At 44.1% G+C, this 17,880-nt stretch overlaps 1 protein-coding gene across 1 annotated transcript; it reads left to right on the plus strand.

The window, feature by feature from the left end:
• The first annotated feature begins 6,763 nt into the window (after positions 1-6,763).
• Positions 6,764-10,896, plus strand: ccdc177 (coiled-coil domain containing 177). Its single transcript, XM_061744112.1, has 2 exons — positions 6,764-6,901; positions 8,199-10,896. The coding sequence occupies exon 2, from the start codon at positions 8,211-8,213 to the stop codon at positions 10,653-10,655; it is 2,445 nt and encodes an 814-aa protein (XP_061600096.1). The 5' UTR covers positions 6,764-6,901; positions 8,199-8,210; the 3' UTR covers positions 10,656-10,896.
• The last annotated feature ends 6,984 nt before the right edge of the window (positions 10,897-17,880 follow it).

The raw sequence follows: 17,880 nt of genomic DNA on the forward strand, positions 1-17,880 counted from the left end.
GTGGTCCATGGACATTAATATTTGGTACAGTTACTAAGAACCAGTGGTCCATGGACATTAATATTTGGTACAGTTACTAAGAACCAGTGGTCCATGGACATTAATATTTGGTACAGTTACCAAGAACCAGTGGTCCATGGACATTAATATTTGGACACCAATCCAGTTTCCTGATATTTATATGAACTTAATTTCTACGGCGGGGAAATACACGAAGCAAAGCTTGAAGGCATACAAAAGTCTTGAGGCTTGGTCCTACTTCAAGGCAGGATTTGTTGTAGAAATTAAAGTGATGAGGACACCGAACTTTATGATTTTACCGTTTAACGTTAGCTACCCAAAAATCCAACATTACCTGATACAAAATTCTGTCTCTCCCCATTCTCCCCATTCTGTCTCTCATAGTTGAAATGTACCTATGATGAAAATTACAGTCCTCTCATCTTTTTAAGTGGGAGAACTTGCACAATTGGTGGTTAACTAAATACTTTTTTTCCCCACTGTATATACTGTTTAGACCTGAGGTTGTGGTTACTGAGTTTTGAAAAGTGGTAAGGACCAGGTCATCAAAAAAATGATGATCTGATAGGTAGAACGTGAGCCTGTCATTGTTTGGTGATGATTGATTTGATTTGAAGTGATGAGGACACCGAACTTTATGATTTGACCGTTTAACGTTAGCTACCCAAAAATCCAACATTACCTGATACAAAATGGGAACCACAAATCCACGTTTCGGTGCCTGGAATCTAGTCGTTTCTGTGAATTGCAGAGATCCATTTGTCTCTCTTAAGCTTATTTTTCAGCAGTCTGTAAAACGATAACTCCGATTTCTTGCTAAATCTATGAGTACAGTCGATAACACAACAGCTCTTTCCCATTTTAGATGTTTTCCAGTTGCTCAAACTGAAAGTTTACGCTGCCACTCAGTCTTTCCGACACTCAGTCTTTCTGACACTCAGTGGGCGAAACCCGCTGTGAAGTCACATCTGTGACGTCATGCGCATTCCCTCTATTCATGTTTAGTGCAAATTCCCTGATTTGTCTTAAAAGCTCTAAAATGGAAATTTTTTCTAATCTTTTTAAAAACAAAAAGCGAGTATATCAGAGAACAAGCTCTGATATGTTAAACACAGACTGTGACCATGTTTGCAAAAAGAGACCCTAGAAATACTATGACAATCGAGCCTTGTTGCACTTCCTCACTCGAGGTTTGGCTGACGGATGCTAATGTTGACAGAACCGACCCGGAGAGACCGTGAGGTCAAGCTGGACGAGCCACAAACACTACTGAACTGAACTGAACTGGCTGAACTTTGTGGTGATGTAATGAAAAACACATTAACCGTCCTGTGCTGTGCTGCCGCCTGCTGGTCTGTAGCTGTCTCGTTTACTCAGGGTGCCTTTAAATTATTCTACTTCACTTTTCTCTCTTTTTGAGAATTAAAAGCAAAACATGTTGTTAAGGATTCAGAAGACTGATGTGGGTAAAAGGATTTTGTTAGCACTGCTAACTTTTCTTCCGAGGAACGACAGGAACGACAATGTGGTGACTTTTGCATGTTGAGTCACTTAAAACCGTAGAATGACTAAAAAAAGGGAAGTTAATGGAGATGTAGTCTCAGCATAGACCCTGGGAGCTCTCACCACCACAAACTGACAAAATAAACAGTTTTGTTCTCAAAGACTCCCCTCGTCTGCGGTTTGCTGGCTCATTCGGTAATGATCCCTCTTTTACACACAACACTGTCACCAGTCGGGCACTGACATAATCACAGACGACAAAACCAGAAGACAGGAGAGCTGAATTCATGTAACGATGCATTCAAGACAAAGGTGAAAATTGTGACCAGATTAAAATTAAAGAAGGCTTATTCATTGCACTTTTTGGTGTAACTCAGATAGACTCCCATCTAGAGATGTGGGAAAGAATAATGGTGGCTTTCTGCTCTCTCCTAGCTAGGAGCTAGGATATTATTGAAATGGAATCAGGGGTCTACTAGAACATTTTATAACGTATGACAGCTTTTCTTAATGTTTGTTGAAGATATGGAGACATATCACAAATAGGGGGAAAAAGATATATATATATATACATATACATACACACATATACATACAAATTTAAAAATGCTTAAAATCAAAAAGGTCTACAAGAAGGACTCATTGCAAAACATAAATTACCAATTCTAACTCTAATAATTATTCCTGGTATTATCATGATATATTGTTTCATAGTGTATTATTATATTAATTATAAATAAATATAAATATATTATAAATTGTTTTGCTTATGGTTTTCTTTGGGTTTTTTTTCGGTATATACATTTTATGTATTCTGATTATTTTGTTTTTGTTTTAACCTGAATAAATAATTAAATGAAATGAAAATGAAAATTAAGTTATGAAATCTCATGGGATGTTAAACTATAGTATTATTATATTGTTATATATTATAGTAAGGTGATATCATTTTGTTATATGTTATATTATAAAAATTATTATGTTATATTAGGATATTATTATATTATTATGCTATATTTATATTATATTGTGCTACACCACTCTATATGATAATTATTTATTTGTTTACTTATTTATTCTCAAATTAATATTTTTAATTTATTTATCTACTTTAAACATCTTATTTACACGCACACAGACACGCACACACACACACACACACACACACACACACACCTAGATACATATCATTGTAACTGATGTCGTATTTTGTTGCTGTTTGCACCGTATGTTAATAAATAAAAATAAAAAAAGAAGATATGGAGACAGACAATATAGTACTGTAAACCTCTGTTACTGTCCTCAGTCATCTTTATTATTGTATCTTTTTGTTGTTTGTTTTTTGTTATCTGGCTATATGAGTTCTGAATATTGAACTATGTATTTCATACTGTGAACTCTGTGTGTGTGGTATTTGTGAGGGGGTCGATGGGATTTACGATTTGTTTGTTTTCTCCTTGTGTGTTCTGTTGAACTTATGTTAAATTGTAAACTATAACTTGTAAAACTAAGTAAAAATACCTTGATTAAAAAAAAAAATTAAAGAATGCCTGTTATAACGATTGATTGTATAATCCCTGGACAACCCCCCCTCTCTGTGATGTCATTCATGTGTTTTCCCAGGAGTGCTTTTAACGAACAATACTGTTTAAAAGTTGAGGTTCAGCAGATGCAACATCATATGAAGAGAGAAGGGAGAAACTGGATAATTATACTCTAATGTGAGTTTGGCATGTAAAAAAGTCATTATTTGGGATTAAAACAGGGTTGTTATGACTTTGAAGACACTTCAGACAACCAAATAAATCTTATTCTCCTGTGACGTTAAGTGTTTTCACCTGATGAGACACGAGATGGCTCACCTGGCTGAGTGGCCCCCACACATGCAGCTGGACCATTATGCCCCCCACCCCTGGTTCTCTGCTCTGGTTCCTGTCAATGAAGGCCACATGACCTTAAAAGGAAAGCATTACTCAATCAAGCTCTAACATCCACGAGGGCTTTGATTACTCACACCTGTGCTTCTGGCTTCTCCTGCAGTTGAGAGGAGCTGGTCAGCCGGGAAGAGGGGGATGACGAGGACAAGAGACCGTGCAAATATGGAGTTAGGAAGGACACAACAGTATTAAAAAATAAATAAAAATGTATGAATTATGTGAAAACAAAATTACGTCTTTTAATTAATACACCAAAAACGTAAGTAACGCTACCTCACAACTCTGTCGCTTTGTCGCCATCTGGTGGCCGAACCCTGAAATTACATACTTGCAATCCCAAGATTCTGATTGTATGAAGATTTTTCTAATAAAAAACTCCAACTGGTGAACAAAAACTAAGCTTAGTCTTCTTTCTGTTCCCTTTCATTCAAGGAAAGATATTTGTTGTAATTTTTGTTTTTCTTTTAATGAATGAAATAAAGAATAAAATAAAAAATAAAAATGTATGAATTATGTGAAAACAAAATTACGTCTTTTAATAAATACACCAAAAACGTAAGTAACGCTCCCTCGCTGCTAAACTCCAGGACCGAAGCACAACTCTGTCACTTTGTCGCCATCTGGTGGCCGAACCCTGAAATTACATCTGGTTTTAGGCCGCAGACGGCAGCAGCGCAATTAAATAAACATGTTCATATGTTTTATACTGTGAAAAAACTACACACCAGTTAATTGTTTTGATAAACAAATTATCTAAGTAAAACTAGATTTTTAACCATAAACTTGCAAATCTGTACAAGAAAACTCTGAATTTTTGACTTTATATCTGAATATCTGATCTATAAAATCCCACATTTGTCATAGAAAACTCTGTATTTCTTTTTTTTTTCAATATCTTTCTATTTCACAAAAGAAAGGCAATCCGAAACATCCTTAATGACAGTAGGTCTTACAATTTTCTTTTGTGCACACATGCCAAATCTCGCCTACAACCCCAATGTTAGCTTTTTTAATGGTAGAAATGCTGTGATTTGGTCTATGAAAGTCTTATAAGATGGAGGGGAATCGTTCTTCCAAAATAAAAGTATACATTTTTTTGCAAAGTAAGTGATCAAAATTAATATCCTGCATTTTTTGTTATGTAGTTGTAAATTATATGTGTGAAAACTCTGTATTTCTGAAATGTTAAACTTGCAATCTTGCTTGAAAAAAAAAAACTTAATTACTTACTTTATGATTTTACAAGTTTGCAAAGGAAAACTTGTAAACTGGTTTAAGACAACTCACAAGTTTTAACTTTGAAAACCTTAAAAACACAGAAACATAAATAATGTCTAACTTAATGAATTAGTAACTTTTTAAGGAAAAGTTTCTGATTGTATGAAGCTGCAAATCTGCAGAAGAAAACTAATAAAAAACTCAAACTGGTGAACAAAAACTAAGCTTAGTCTTCTTTCTGTTCCCTTTCATTCAAGGAAAGAGATTTGTTGTAATTATATTGAACTGTTTTGTTTTTCTTTTAATGAATGAAATAAAGAATAAAATAAATAAATAAATTAAAAAAATAAAAAATAAACAAAAACTTGAATATTTTTATGAAAAAAACCTTCGGAACTACTTATTTTATAAACTCAAACACATGTAAGTTAGAAATGTGACTTTCTATAGACAGACAGACAGACAGACAGACAGACAGACAGACAGACAGACAGACAGACAGACAGACAGACAGACAGACAGACAGACAGATACAGGACTGTCTCAGAAAATTAGAATATTGTGATAAAGTCCTTTATTTTCTGTAATGCAAAAATGTCATACATTCTGGATTCATTACAAATCAACTGAAATATTGCAAGCCTTTTATTATTTTAATATTGCTGATCATGGTTTACAGCTTAAGAAAACTCAAATATCCTATCTCAAAAAATTTGAATATTCTGGGAATCTTAATCTTAAACTGTAAGCCATAATCAGCAATATTAAAATAATAAAAGGCTTGTAATATTTCAGTTGTTTTGTAATGAATCCAGAATGTATGACATTTTTGTTTTATTAATTGCATTACAGAAAATAAAGAACTTTATCACAATATTCTAATTTTCTGAAACAGTCCTGGAGATAGATAGAAGTCTTTTACTGTGGCTCCATCTGGTGGCCATTTGTAGTAATTACACCCAGTTACAGTCCACTCAGCAGACACACGGCAGCTGGACCTGCCTGCACGGATTAATATTTACTTTTACTTGTGTTTATCACTGGTAGATCTGTCGTTTCCCTCTTTCCATGCTCGTTTCTTTGTCCATATATTATTTCATACGGTTAATGAAAAACAAATGGAAAAAAAAAAAACAGAAAAAAAACAGTAGAATAGAAATGTGGAGATAGAAATGTGGCTATTTTAAACTAAATTGTTTGGTAGCTATTTAAAGGTTTGTGCTGAAGGCGAACATCCAGCCTCGTTGGGTCAGGACGTTGAGAACAAAAACTTGAACATTTTTATGAAAAATAACAACTCAGTTGTCAAGTTAAAACTTTGACTTTCTGACCTTATTAACTTGCAAATTGTAAAATCTTTTACATTAAAATCTTTAAATGAGGTATAGGAGGCTAAAAATAGAGACTGGATGGATGGATGGATGGATGGATGGATGGATGGATGGATGGATGGATGGATGGATGGATGGATGGATGGATGGATGGATGGATGGATGGATGGATGGATGGATGGATGGATGGATGGATGGATGGATGGATGGATGGATAGATAGATAGATAGATAGATAGATAGATAGATAGATAGATAGATAGATAGATAGATAGATAGATAGATAGATAGATAGATAGATAGATAGATAGATAGATAGATAGATAGATAGATAGATAGATAGATAGATAGATAGATAGATAGATAGATAGATAGATAGATAGATAACAGAAAAAAACAGTAGTATATAAATATGGAGATAGAAATGTGTCTATTTTAAACTCAATAAAAATAAATAAAAAAAATAAAAAATAAAAAAGGAAACGTATTTATTTCCAGCATTAGGAGCGGGCGGAGCTACGGAGGCTGCGATGCTGAACAGCAGGTGGAGACGCGGATGTTGACGGGATGCGCTTTGCTCGGGGAGGGTCGCAGGAGCAGGAACATCCGCAGGACACGGCGACTCCCCCACCCCGTCACACGGCTCCGCGGCCCCAGATCAGACCGCAGATCGGACCCCAGCCGAGGCTCAGAGACGGTGATAACCGCCGGGTAACGGTGCGACGATGTGACGCTCCATCCCCGCATCCCCCGCATCCATCCCCGCATCCCCGGCCGGAGCCTTCTTCCCTTCTCCCCCCCTGAAACCCGATATTATGCGGGGAACGAGGGGGGCTGGGCGGATCACAGGGGAACAGCGCACCGGTTCAGACGACGCTTCGCAGACTGGCAGGTGAGAGGATGAACCGAGATTTAATAACTACGTGGCAGTGAAATCCAACTGTGATTTATTATATTCTCGTGGAGAAAAATCGGAGGCCTTCCCCTGTTTACACCCGTGCGTGGATCCAGAGGAGAGTCATCCCACTCTGGTCCTTGAATAATAAATACATCAGCCGATCGAGAGAATGTCACCTAGGTCGTTTCGGTGCACCGAAACGACCTAGGTGACATTCTCTCGACCATGGTGGATGTTTCCAGACCGGCCGGCGGTGTGAGGTGGAGTGAAAACATCGCTATGAGTAATCAAATTCTCTCAACCCAGTAACTCCGCCAAAAATAGACCCCCATTAGAGGACTGTGGTGGTTTTTCTGGCAGTTATGTCACTTCCCTGAAGGGAGAAGTCTCATCTGGTGTTGAAAAACACGGAGAAGATGTGCGCGACCGCCCTCCCCCCGCCGATTGCATCTGCTTTAAGCTTTAATCCTGGTTTTGTCCACTTCCTCTCACGCAGGGGGGTCAATTGGGTATGAAGGTACGGCAGCCGCCACACCTTGGCTTCAAGGGTTAAATGTAAATGTTTTTTAAATACATTTATGGAATTACTCTGTGTCTGTTTGTATTGATTATTCTATTACTTAATACATTAAGAATAACTACAAATGCAAATCAGAACAACATGATCGATTTCACTAGTTATTATACACTGCAAAAACTCAAAATCTTAACAAGAATATTTGTCTTTTTTCTAGTTAAAATGTCAAATTTTTAGTAAAGAAAAATCTCATTACATTTAAGACAAGACTCAAAAACAACAATTTTCACCAGTTTCAAGTAGATTTTAACTTAAAATAAGTGGAAAAATCTGCCAGTGGAACAAGATTTTTTTGCTTGTAATGAGAAGATAAATCTTGTCCCACTGGCAGATTTTTCTACTTATTTCAAGTGAAAATTTACTTGAAACAGGTGAAAATTGTCAAATAACAGTTTTTTTTTTTCTGTTGATGACTCTTGTTTTAAGTGTAATGAGGTTTTTGACTAAAAATGAGACATTTTAACTAGAAATAAGACAAATATTCCTGGTAAGATTTTGAGTTTTTGCAGTGAGCGAGACTGCATTTGAAAAAGATCCAATTTTCTTGACCACACAGATAAGCTACATAAACTTCTGTGCTGAGTATTTGCTGGACGTGTTGATTGATACTCTAGTTAAGTTCTGTGACTCGTAACCTTGCCATACCTTAGCTTCCACTGAATTGACGCCACTGCTCTCACGCTGTTACCCCCCCCCCCCTCTCTGTACCTGCAGTGGTAGCCAGCGATGGTGGACCCTTCGGATGCTGAGGAGCAAAGCAAGTGCAAAGGCCCGCAGCTCGACCCCCCTGCTGTGGCCCCCGAGGACCAGCGCCTGCCCGACCAGGCCGACGGCACCACCACAGAGGAGGATGGAGACGGTTTTGAGACGCCACCTTCCGGCAGCCCCGAGCCGAGCCCCAGTCGGGCCGCGTCGCCGCCACCGGCGGGGCCGGACGTTCCCTCTGAGGAACCGGCCCCCCCCAAGCTGCACCTGGACCTGTACAACTTTGACTCGCCGGCCGCCGAGGGCAGTCGCTACGTGCTGACGAGCCCCCGCTCCTTGGAGGCGTGCGCCCGCTGCGGGGTCAAACCGGTGGAGCTGCTGTCCCGCCCCCTCGCCGACTTCGTCCGGGAGGCCCCCGGGCGCTCCATGCGGGTCGCCACCGGTCTGTTCGAGGTCTACGAGAAGGACAGGCACGGAAAGCTGAGGCAGTGCCGGGAGGAGAGGGAGAGGATCGTCCGGGAGGAGAAGAGGCGGATGCTGCAGGCGGCAGCCAACAGCAGCGCCGCCGCTACCCCGTCCTCACCCGGAGGGGTCGGGGCCTCCCCTCCTCAGTCCGGGAAGGCCTCCAGCTCGGTTCCTGATGGAGAAACATCCTCTGCAGCGACTGTTGTAGCTAAAGCCGCCCCCTCCTCCCCCAAATCTATCCCAGCATCCTCAAAAACTGTCCCCACAACCTCGGCCCCACCTTCCAAGGCTGGGGCTCAAGGATCTGCCAAACATTCACCGTCCTCACCGTCTGGACACGCCAGAGCCCCCCGGCCGCTCTCGTCCGGCCCCCCGGCGGTGGTCAGGAGGTACTCGGGGGCCAAATCCTCCAACACCTTTCCCAGGTCCACACCCAAACCTCCGGCCTTCCCAAGAGCCAAGTCCACCTTGACCTCGTCGGTGTCGAAGTCGCCGGTTCAGAGCGCCGCGACGCCTCAGAACGGCTTGACCAGACCTTTCTCTCAGCACAACGGACATCTTGGACTCCATGCCAAAGAGCGAGGAAAAAGCCACTCGCTGGAGTCTCTGCAGCGCAGGATGGATCCCCTCTGCCCTTCGACCTCCACCACCACCACCACATGCACCTCCGACGAGTCGGGCGCCTCCTCCTCCTATAGCTGGGACGGAGCGCGGGACCGCTGGGCCAAGGTGTCCAGCCCCCGGGCTCGCACCCTGGCCACCTTCAACTCTCTGATGGGCCGCAGCCTCAGCCTGGGCGACCTCAGCCACTCCCCCCAGACCACGCAGAAGGTGGAGCGCATCGTGAAGGAGGTGAAGCGGCGAGGCCTGAAGGCCGTGTCGGAGCGCGACCGCAAGATTGCCGCCCTGATGCTGGCGCGCTACCAGGAGGAGGACATCATGAGCCAGACCCGCTACGTGGCCCACCTGCAGTGGGACAGCGAGCGGCGCATGGAGGAGCTGCGGCGCGAGCAGGAGGACCGGGAGAAGCAGCGCGCCGTGCTGCAGTGCCAGCGGGTTTGGCAGACCAAGGTGACCCGGCGGCAGCGGCGCCTCAGCCAGCAGGAGCGGGACTCGACGGCCGCCAGGATGAGGCAGGCGGAGGAGAGCGAGGAGCGCTGGAGGGAGATGGCGGAGCAGCAGGAGCGCAGCCGCCTGCTCCGGCTGCAGCTGGCGGCCCGCGAGGAGAAGCACAAGAAGGCGCTGCAGGAGCAGAACCTGCGGGCGCTGGAGGAGGAGCGCGCTGCCATGCTGGAGCAGGAGCGGCTGCTGCTGCAGGAGAAGCTCACCATGGCCGAGCTGAAGCGGCAGGAGCGGGAGCACCAGTCGCAGGAGGAGCGCCGTGGCCTGAACAAGGCCGAGAAGCGCCGCCACGCCGCCCTGATCCAGGAAATCGCCCGGCGGGAGCAGGAGGAGCGGGAGGAGGCCAGGAGGGCGGCGGAGGAGAAGCTCAGCCGCTCCCTGGAGAACTACGAGCACATCGTGGAGCGGCGGGGCCTGGAGCTGAAGGAGAAGGCCAAGCGCGAGGAGAAGCAGATCCAGAAGGCCCGCAAGGCGGCGGAGCGGCGCGAGCGGCAGCAGCAGCAGCTGATGGCCACCCGGGTCAAGGAGGCGGAGAAACGCGCCCAGCAGGCGGCGCTGGCGGCGGAGGAGAAGGCCAGGGAGAAGGCCCAGCGGGCCGTGCAGAGCCGGCAGGAGAAGGAGCGGCTGCAGAAGCAGAACCGGCAGCGCGTGGAGGACGAGGAGCGGCAGCGGCGCCACGAGCTGCTGCAGTCCATCGAGAGGAAGCTGGAGAAGAGCGAGCAGATCTTCCGGGAGAAGAAAGCGGTGCTGGAAAGCGCCCGCTCCGTGGCCCAGGCCTCCTTCCACGTCCGCGACAAAGTGCGAGAGGAGACCAACATGCGCACCTTCGACAAGATGGCCCTGGAGGCGCGGCTCAAGGCCAGCCTGGACGAGAAGTGAACCGCGGGCCGTCGCGGCGGCCCTCGTCACTACAGCAGCTTTACCCACAACCCCCCACTGCTCCGTTTTACCTCCCGTCATCTCCATGAGCAGCTTCCTCACGTTTTGGATTTCCAGAGGCCCCAGCAACACAAACAAACCATTTTTGTATCATGGATTTATTCTCCCTCGACCCGGCGCCCGCTGAAGCCTCCGGGGACCCGATGGGGAGAGAGCGCCCTCCACTCTCTCTCCCTCTCTCTCTCTCCCCCTCTCTATCCCTCCCTCTCCCTCTGCTCCGTCTGCTTCGCCCAGCCGACTGAAAGCTGTGCAGGAATGAAAAGAGTCCTTGTTTTTCTTTGGGAAGCACAACTCCATAGCAACTCTAGAGGCACTTCTGCAACGGAGGAACGAGTCGGAGCGCCAGACGGTGCAGAGGACGCTGGATCCTCCAGGGGATCCAGAAGCAGCGCTCTGCTTTTCTTCTTTTTCTTCTTCTTCTACAATGACAGTTGAACGCGGAGGTCCTCCGGCAGGAAAGACAGCGAGATCTAAAAGTGGCACATGCACGCCCGAAGAGCGGTAGATGGCGCTGTCAGGCTCTGAAGGCGTCTGTAATCACGCGCTGCTTCGTGCCCGTGCCGCTAGTACAGGGGTCGGCAACCCAAAATGCTGAAAGAGCCATATTGGACCAAAAACATAAAAAACAAATATGTCTGGAGCCGCAAGAAATGAAAAGTCTCGTATAAGCCTTAGAATGAAGGCAAATGGCGAAAGGCGAAATGTTGAGAAAAAAGGGGAAATGTCGAGAAAAAAGTCAATGTCGAAATTAATGTTGGTTAGTAGTAAGTAAAATCTCGAGAAAAAAGTGGAAATGTTGAGAAAAAAGTGGAAATGTCGAGAAAAAAGTGGAAATGTCGAGAAAAAAGTCGAAATGTCGAGAAAAAAGTCGAAATGTCGAGAAAATCAGAATCAGAATCAGAATCAGAAAAAGCTTTATTGCCAGGTCAGACATAATCAGATGAGAGAACTTGACTCCGGTTTACACCGATGGCACCATTAATACGGACGCCATATTAATGGCCGTATTAATGGCGTCCGTATTTTCCAATAAGTGGAAATGTTGAGAAAAAAGTCGAAATGTTGAGAAAAAAATCGATATGTTGAGAAAAAAGTTGAAATGTCGAGATTAAAAAAGAAAGGAAAAAGGAAGAAAAAAAGAGAAAAAAAGGAAAAAAAGAAAAAAGAGAAAATAAAGAGGAAAAAAAAGAAGAAAAAAAGGAAAAAAAAGGTCAAACATTTTTGAAAGCTCCAGGAGCCACTAGGGCGGCGCTAAAGAGCCACATGCGGCTCTAGAGCCGCGGGTTGCCGACCCCTGCACTAGTATCTTCTGACAACTCCGCGGTTGTCTAACTCAGCGGTTCTCAACTGGCCCCGGCTTCAGGTTCTGGGTCCCGAGCCGCCGGCTGACCGTCACGGGGTCTGAACGACCTTTTGACTTAGACTGAAAGACGCTTTATTTACCGCGCCGGCGCCAACACATGGCACCATAATCAAAGAAATGCACATTTACATCTGAAATATGAATATTATATTGTTTAGATGCGTAGCCGCCTCACGTCTGCTCGTGAAAGGGCAGGAAATCATTCAGGATGTTACTAACATGCAGCTAAACACGGCTAACTGTAGCTAGCCTGGCCGTAGCAAAACTTCGGAGCCAACGGACATTTTTCTAGTCAGAGATCTTAACTAGAACTAGAACTAGAACCCCCCCGGAAGTCAGAGGCACTGTTCCACCTGCTAACGCTATTGGCTAGTCTGGACCGACTGAGACGGGTTTAGCTAACCTGTTAGCCGCGAGCTGCTTCACAACCACAGACACAATCACTCGTTAGCCACGATATTAGTTTAATTTAGTTTATTTATGAATCTTTATTCACCCCACGAGGGGAAACGAGTCCGTCACCGGTGGACTCAGGCATTCAGCTACTTTTATGTCCGATTAAGTCCTGCAGGAGTCCCACTGGGTTGCAGCGGGGCTCCTGTAGATCCATAAAACACTGGCGGCACGGCGTCTGCACCCGCCTCCATACCTGACAGCGCCATCGCTCCGTCTGAGGCTGGTGTCCAGAGATCCGTTCCTACCCCGGCACCAGAAGAGACTCGTGCCCTGATGGCACTTTGGACCGCTTTAGAAGAGCCGTCCAAACCCGGGAACGGGGCCGGGCGGGTCTCGTGGCACTTTTCGATCCCGCTGATGTCGGAACCACCGCCTGGTGACCAGGACACGATCGACAGGTATGTGCTTCTTTGCCCATTGCCTTTGCCCTTCGGGGCTAGGGACGGGAATTGATACGATTTTTACAATTCCAATTCCATTTTCGATTTTAGCAAGTATTTCAAGTTGCCCTGTTGTCTCTTTTACTGAAACGTAACCAGACTATTGAGCGTTTGTATTGCTTGGGCGCCATGTTTACTATTGAATGCTGTGTGACGTTGTTCATTCCCACTGGAATGGAAAAGGGAATAGTTTGCAAAATTTGCAAACGATTCCAAGGAATTGAAACACTGGGAACCGGTTCCGAACAAGAACCGGTTCTTGATTCCCATCCTTAGTCGCGGCCAGTACTCGAGTTGTAAAAAAAAATCAGGGGGGATGGTGGATTTTATCATATGGGGACAGATAATTTGTGCTGATTACAAATAATATAATATATTACAAATAATAGCACTGACCAAAACAGCTGCAGAAATACTGCAGGAATGACATAGCAGCAGTTAAATGCAGCCTTCTGTAAGCTTTAAATATCCACTGGGCTTACATCAAATACATCAAAACACAACAATAAAAAACACTTTTCTGAACTTATCAATATGACTCTGTCCTTCACAGGATAAGTAAAATGGATCACTGCAAAAACTCACAATCTTAACAAGAATATTTGTCTTATTTCTAGTTAAAATGTCTCATTTTAGTAAAAAAAATCTCATTACACTTAAAACCAGACTCATCACTGGAAAAAACAACAATTTTCACCTGTTTCAAGTAGATTTTCACTTAGTTTTACAGGGGGGATGATTTTGACCGTTTTTATTTCAGGGGGGGATGCCATCCCCCCTCATCCCCCCTCAACTTCAGTACTGGTCGCGGCCCTTCAGGGGTCGTACCGTCCAAGACACAAAGGTGACTCAACATGACGGAGGGAAAGAGGTGCTTTTCCCCGCCAGCATCAACCCGTTCAAAGGTCTCTGGCTGCACTAATCCTACAATCTGTAAGATTAAAATTAAAAAGCATGTAAACACGGGTGTTTCTGTCAGACGTAGCTGTTGCCACGGCGATAGGAACCAGGACGGCGCTGCAGGAGGGCCGTTGCTGAGCTGGGAGAGTGGAGGAGGGGGGTGGTCAGCTGCAGCACATCTGCAGCCGGGACGGAGACGAGAGCTAGCGTGACAGCCGTCACGTGGCCCCTGCCAGCTTAGTGCTGACACGACCCGCAGCAGAGCGGCCGAGTGCTGGTCCAAGCAGATAATCACGCGGCGGCTGCGAGGGCGAGGGCAGGAGGACAAATCCAGCCGTGGCAGAAAGGATGAAGCTGCAGCATTTTGTTTTAGAGTGCAGCGGCTGCAGTTGTTTTAAATAAGGACCGCCGACGCGGCTACGAGCAGGTTCTGAGCAGGACAGAGGAGACCTGACGCTCGGGGGGGGGAAGTAAACCCAGGAAAGGTCGTTACTCCTCAAAATTATTCTATTTTTGTTGTGTCGAGGAAGTTTTCAGTCACAACACTTTATAAAGTGACTCAGCACTTTAGATTAGAAACGTGTTTAAGCTCTGAACCCTCCTACGAGTCACTACGTAGCCATACGGGCACCAGGGAGGCCCAAAGCAACTGGGCAGGGCCAACCGGGGGACAGCTACCCAGAATGACCTCTGACCTCCACTGCACTCAGCCGGGTCACATGGGCTGCAGGCAGTACTTGTTATGGGTTGTCATCAGTACTCGAGTTGTAAAAAGAAAATCAGGGGGGATGGTGGATTTTATCATATGGGAGCAGATAATTTGTGCTGATTACAAATAATATAATATATTACAAATAATAGCACTGACCAAAACACCTGCAGAAATACTGCAGGAATGACATAGCAGCAGTTAAATGCAGCCTTCTGTAAGCTTTAAATATCCACTGGGCTTACATCAAATACATCAAAACACAACAATAAAAAACACTTTTCTGAACTTATCAATATGATTCTGTCCTTCACAGGATAAGTAAAATGGATCACTGCAAAAACTCACAATCTTCACAAGAATATTTGTCTTATTTCTAGTTAAAATGTCTCATTTTAGTAAAAAAATCTCATTACACTTAAAACACGACACATCACTGGAAAAAACAACAATTTTCACCTGTTTCAAGTAGATTTTCACTTGAAATAAGTAGAACAATCTGCCACTGGAACAAGATTGTTTTGCTGATAAATCTGATAAATTTGATAAATCTTGTCCCACTGGCAGATTTTCCTACTTATTTCAAGTGAAAATTTACTTGAAACAGGTGAAAATTGTCAAATAAGTTATTTTTCTGGTGATGACTCTAAATGTTGAAATATCAGTAAAACCACATTCATTGATGAAATGACATAAGGGATGGAAAGGGGGAATGGCAGTTTTACAGGGGGGGATGATTTTGACTGTTTTTATTTCAGGGGGGGATGCCATCCCCTCTCATCCCCCCTCACCCCTGAGGCAGCAGCCTCCACCCGCAAGATTTTATTTATTTATTTTTTTGTGGCACCACTTGGTTCATATTAGGTATAAAGCGTTGTATAATATGTTGTGCTGAGATTTTCACACTCTCAGTTAACATTAAAACAAAAATTGGAAGTTAATCCAAATGTATTTTGGGTAAAATCGTTCGTCATCAACAGCCGTCTATCAACATCATACACCATCATCGATCACTTGTCAAGGGAGAGCAGTAATCCTACAGTCTAAACATGAGCGGGAGTTAGAAACACAAAAGTGGAGCGATAAAACGCAAAGAAAAAGAAAAAAGGGTGCAAGAAAAAGCCAAATTGCCCAAACAAGATGCATATTTTGTTCACCCTAATCCTCCTGTGGGAGATACATCTGACGTTAGCAGCGATTCATCCCTGGGCCCGGGACGCCAAAAGCTGCATCATGGTCAGGGAGCAGGTTTACAGGTAGATACAGTTAGAACAATCACAGACACACACTGACTACGTTTACATGCAGTCAAAATTTGGGTTATTGCTAATATTCCAGTTACTGAAACATTCGGAATATTCCGTTTACATGGTAATTAATTATTCGGGATATCTGGATCAAACCAGCGACGCACGGAGAACATCATGGCACAAATTCTTCCTGTATCCAAATTCAAAACAACAACTTTTCGCTCACCTTCTTGTAAATCTTCTATCCCGGTACTTTCTACCGTCTACAAATGCAGAAATGTTCATATCCTTCATTACATTTATGAAGTGATTAGTCTCCTCCTGGTCTTGGTTTCTCCGTGTTTATAAAAACTTCCTGGACTCAAAAGACCAGGATTCCTTGTGAACAGAGCATGCGCAGAAAACAAATTCCTGTTCCGTTTGATGGGGATATTCCGTTTGGTGTTTACATGACCCAATATTCGGGTTTTAAAAGGAGTAACCCAGGGGTCATATTGGGGTTTTTAAAAACCCGAATATGAGCAAATTCGGGTTATTCAAAGGGGTAATTGGTGTTTACATGGCCGTGCAAATTCGGGTTATTGCCAATATTCGGGTTTTAAAAGGGTTATTGATGCATGGAAATGCAGTCACTGTCAGCAAGAAAAATGGGAGTTTTTGGTAAATTGTTGATATAGTAGCCCGGCCGTCTAGCTTATTTCCTTCTCTGTCTCTCAGCTGTAGCGATGATAATAGGGACTCAGCAGCTGCAAAGGGCCCGGTCATATGCCCCGCCCCCGGCCCGGCTCTGATATGTTCCGCTCCTGGTCGGGTCGCTCACGTCCCGTGTCTTGTATCTGCTGCAGGTCCTGGTGACGAACCAGAGCTTCCGACTCCAGACATCGTCCAATCATTGCTTTCTCAAAGAGAGACGGATCCGTCCTCCGGTGGAGATGTGCTCACGAAGAGGCTGTGACTCACTTTTTATCCTGTTTCCATCCGTCTGCTGTGGAGACGAGGACCAGAGAGAGTCCACAGGTGCTTCATCAGCACTGAGGCCGGCCGTCGGGCCGCCGGGCCTCTAGTCCGTCCCTTGTTCCCTCCAAAGCTCATCCTGACATGTCCACCATTGTTTCTGTGCCATTTCTGGTGTTGAGTTATTATTAAACGTTTGTACATTTTCATAAAAAGCTTTCCTCCGTGAGTTACCCTCATGTGGATTGTGGGAAAAAAAAGAAAAGAAAGAAAAGATTTTCCGACGCTGGACTAATGAAACGGTTGAGGTTGATTTCAGCTCCACGAAGACACAAACAATCAGTGCAAGCAATCAAAGATGAAAGAATAAAAACACATTTTTCAAGTTGCATCGTCTGTGCCGTATGTTTCTTTTATTGCACGTTTAAAGATGTTAAAGTGACTCATTTACAAGGCCTCGCTGTCTCACTGCCAGGCGATAAAACCTCCACTGGCGCCTCGTTTCCACCCGACCATCAGCCAGCGTGAGACGTGGCCGCCCCCCGGTGGTGAACTCTGGGAAGTGCAGTCCTCTATGTGAAGCAAATGATGCTCCACACTTTACAAATATGTCAGAGATTATCGATGTTCCCATAAAAATGAATAAACTACCTCATGTCTGCACAGAAGCAGGTGGAAACAAGATCATAACAGTTGTATTACAGTATAATACCGAGCCGCTTTCATGTCTAAAAGGAGACTGGAGGGAATCCCGCAGTTGTTGAGCATTAAAATGACATTGTTTCATGCAGTAACTTCTGAATTTATGTACAATTAAATAAGTGAGTCTGGATTAACCGATAAATACTGAGTGATCCAACACAGATTAAGGCTGTTTCAACTAGAGGAGGACGAAAAAACACATTTGTTTTGCTAATAATTTGAAACAAATGATTATTTAAAGATTATGCCTGCAGATATATCAAACATTAACGTTAGGAAAATTCAAACTTCCGACATGTTAAAGTCTCTTAACTCTTAAAGTTATTGGTTGAAAAGAGAGAATTTATGACGTCAGTTTGCTGCAGAAATACATTAAAGTGGTTGACGAAGG

The sequence above is a fragment of the Cololabis saira genome, chromosome 16 (genome assembly GCF_033807715.1).
Source record: "Cololabis saira isolate AMF1-May2022 chromosome 16, fColSai1.1, whole genome shotgun sequence".
Classification (NCBI taxonomy): Eukaryota; Metazoa; Chordata; class Actinopteri; order Beloniformes; family Belonidae; genus Cololabis; species Cololabis saira.

Coding starts and splice junctions, on each gene's coding strand:
- ccdc177 (XM_061744112.1), top strand. CDS start 8,211: ATGGTGGACCCTTCGGATGCTGAGGAGCAAAGCAAGTGCAAAGGCCCG.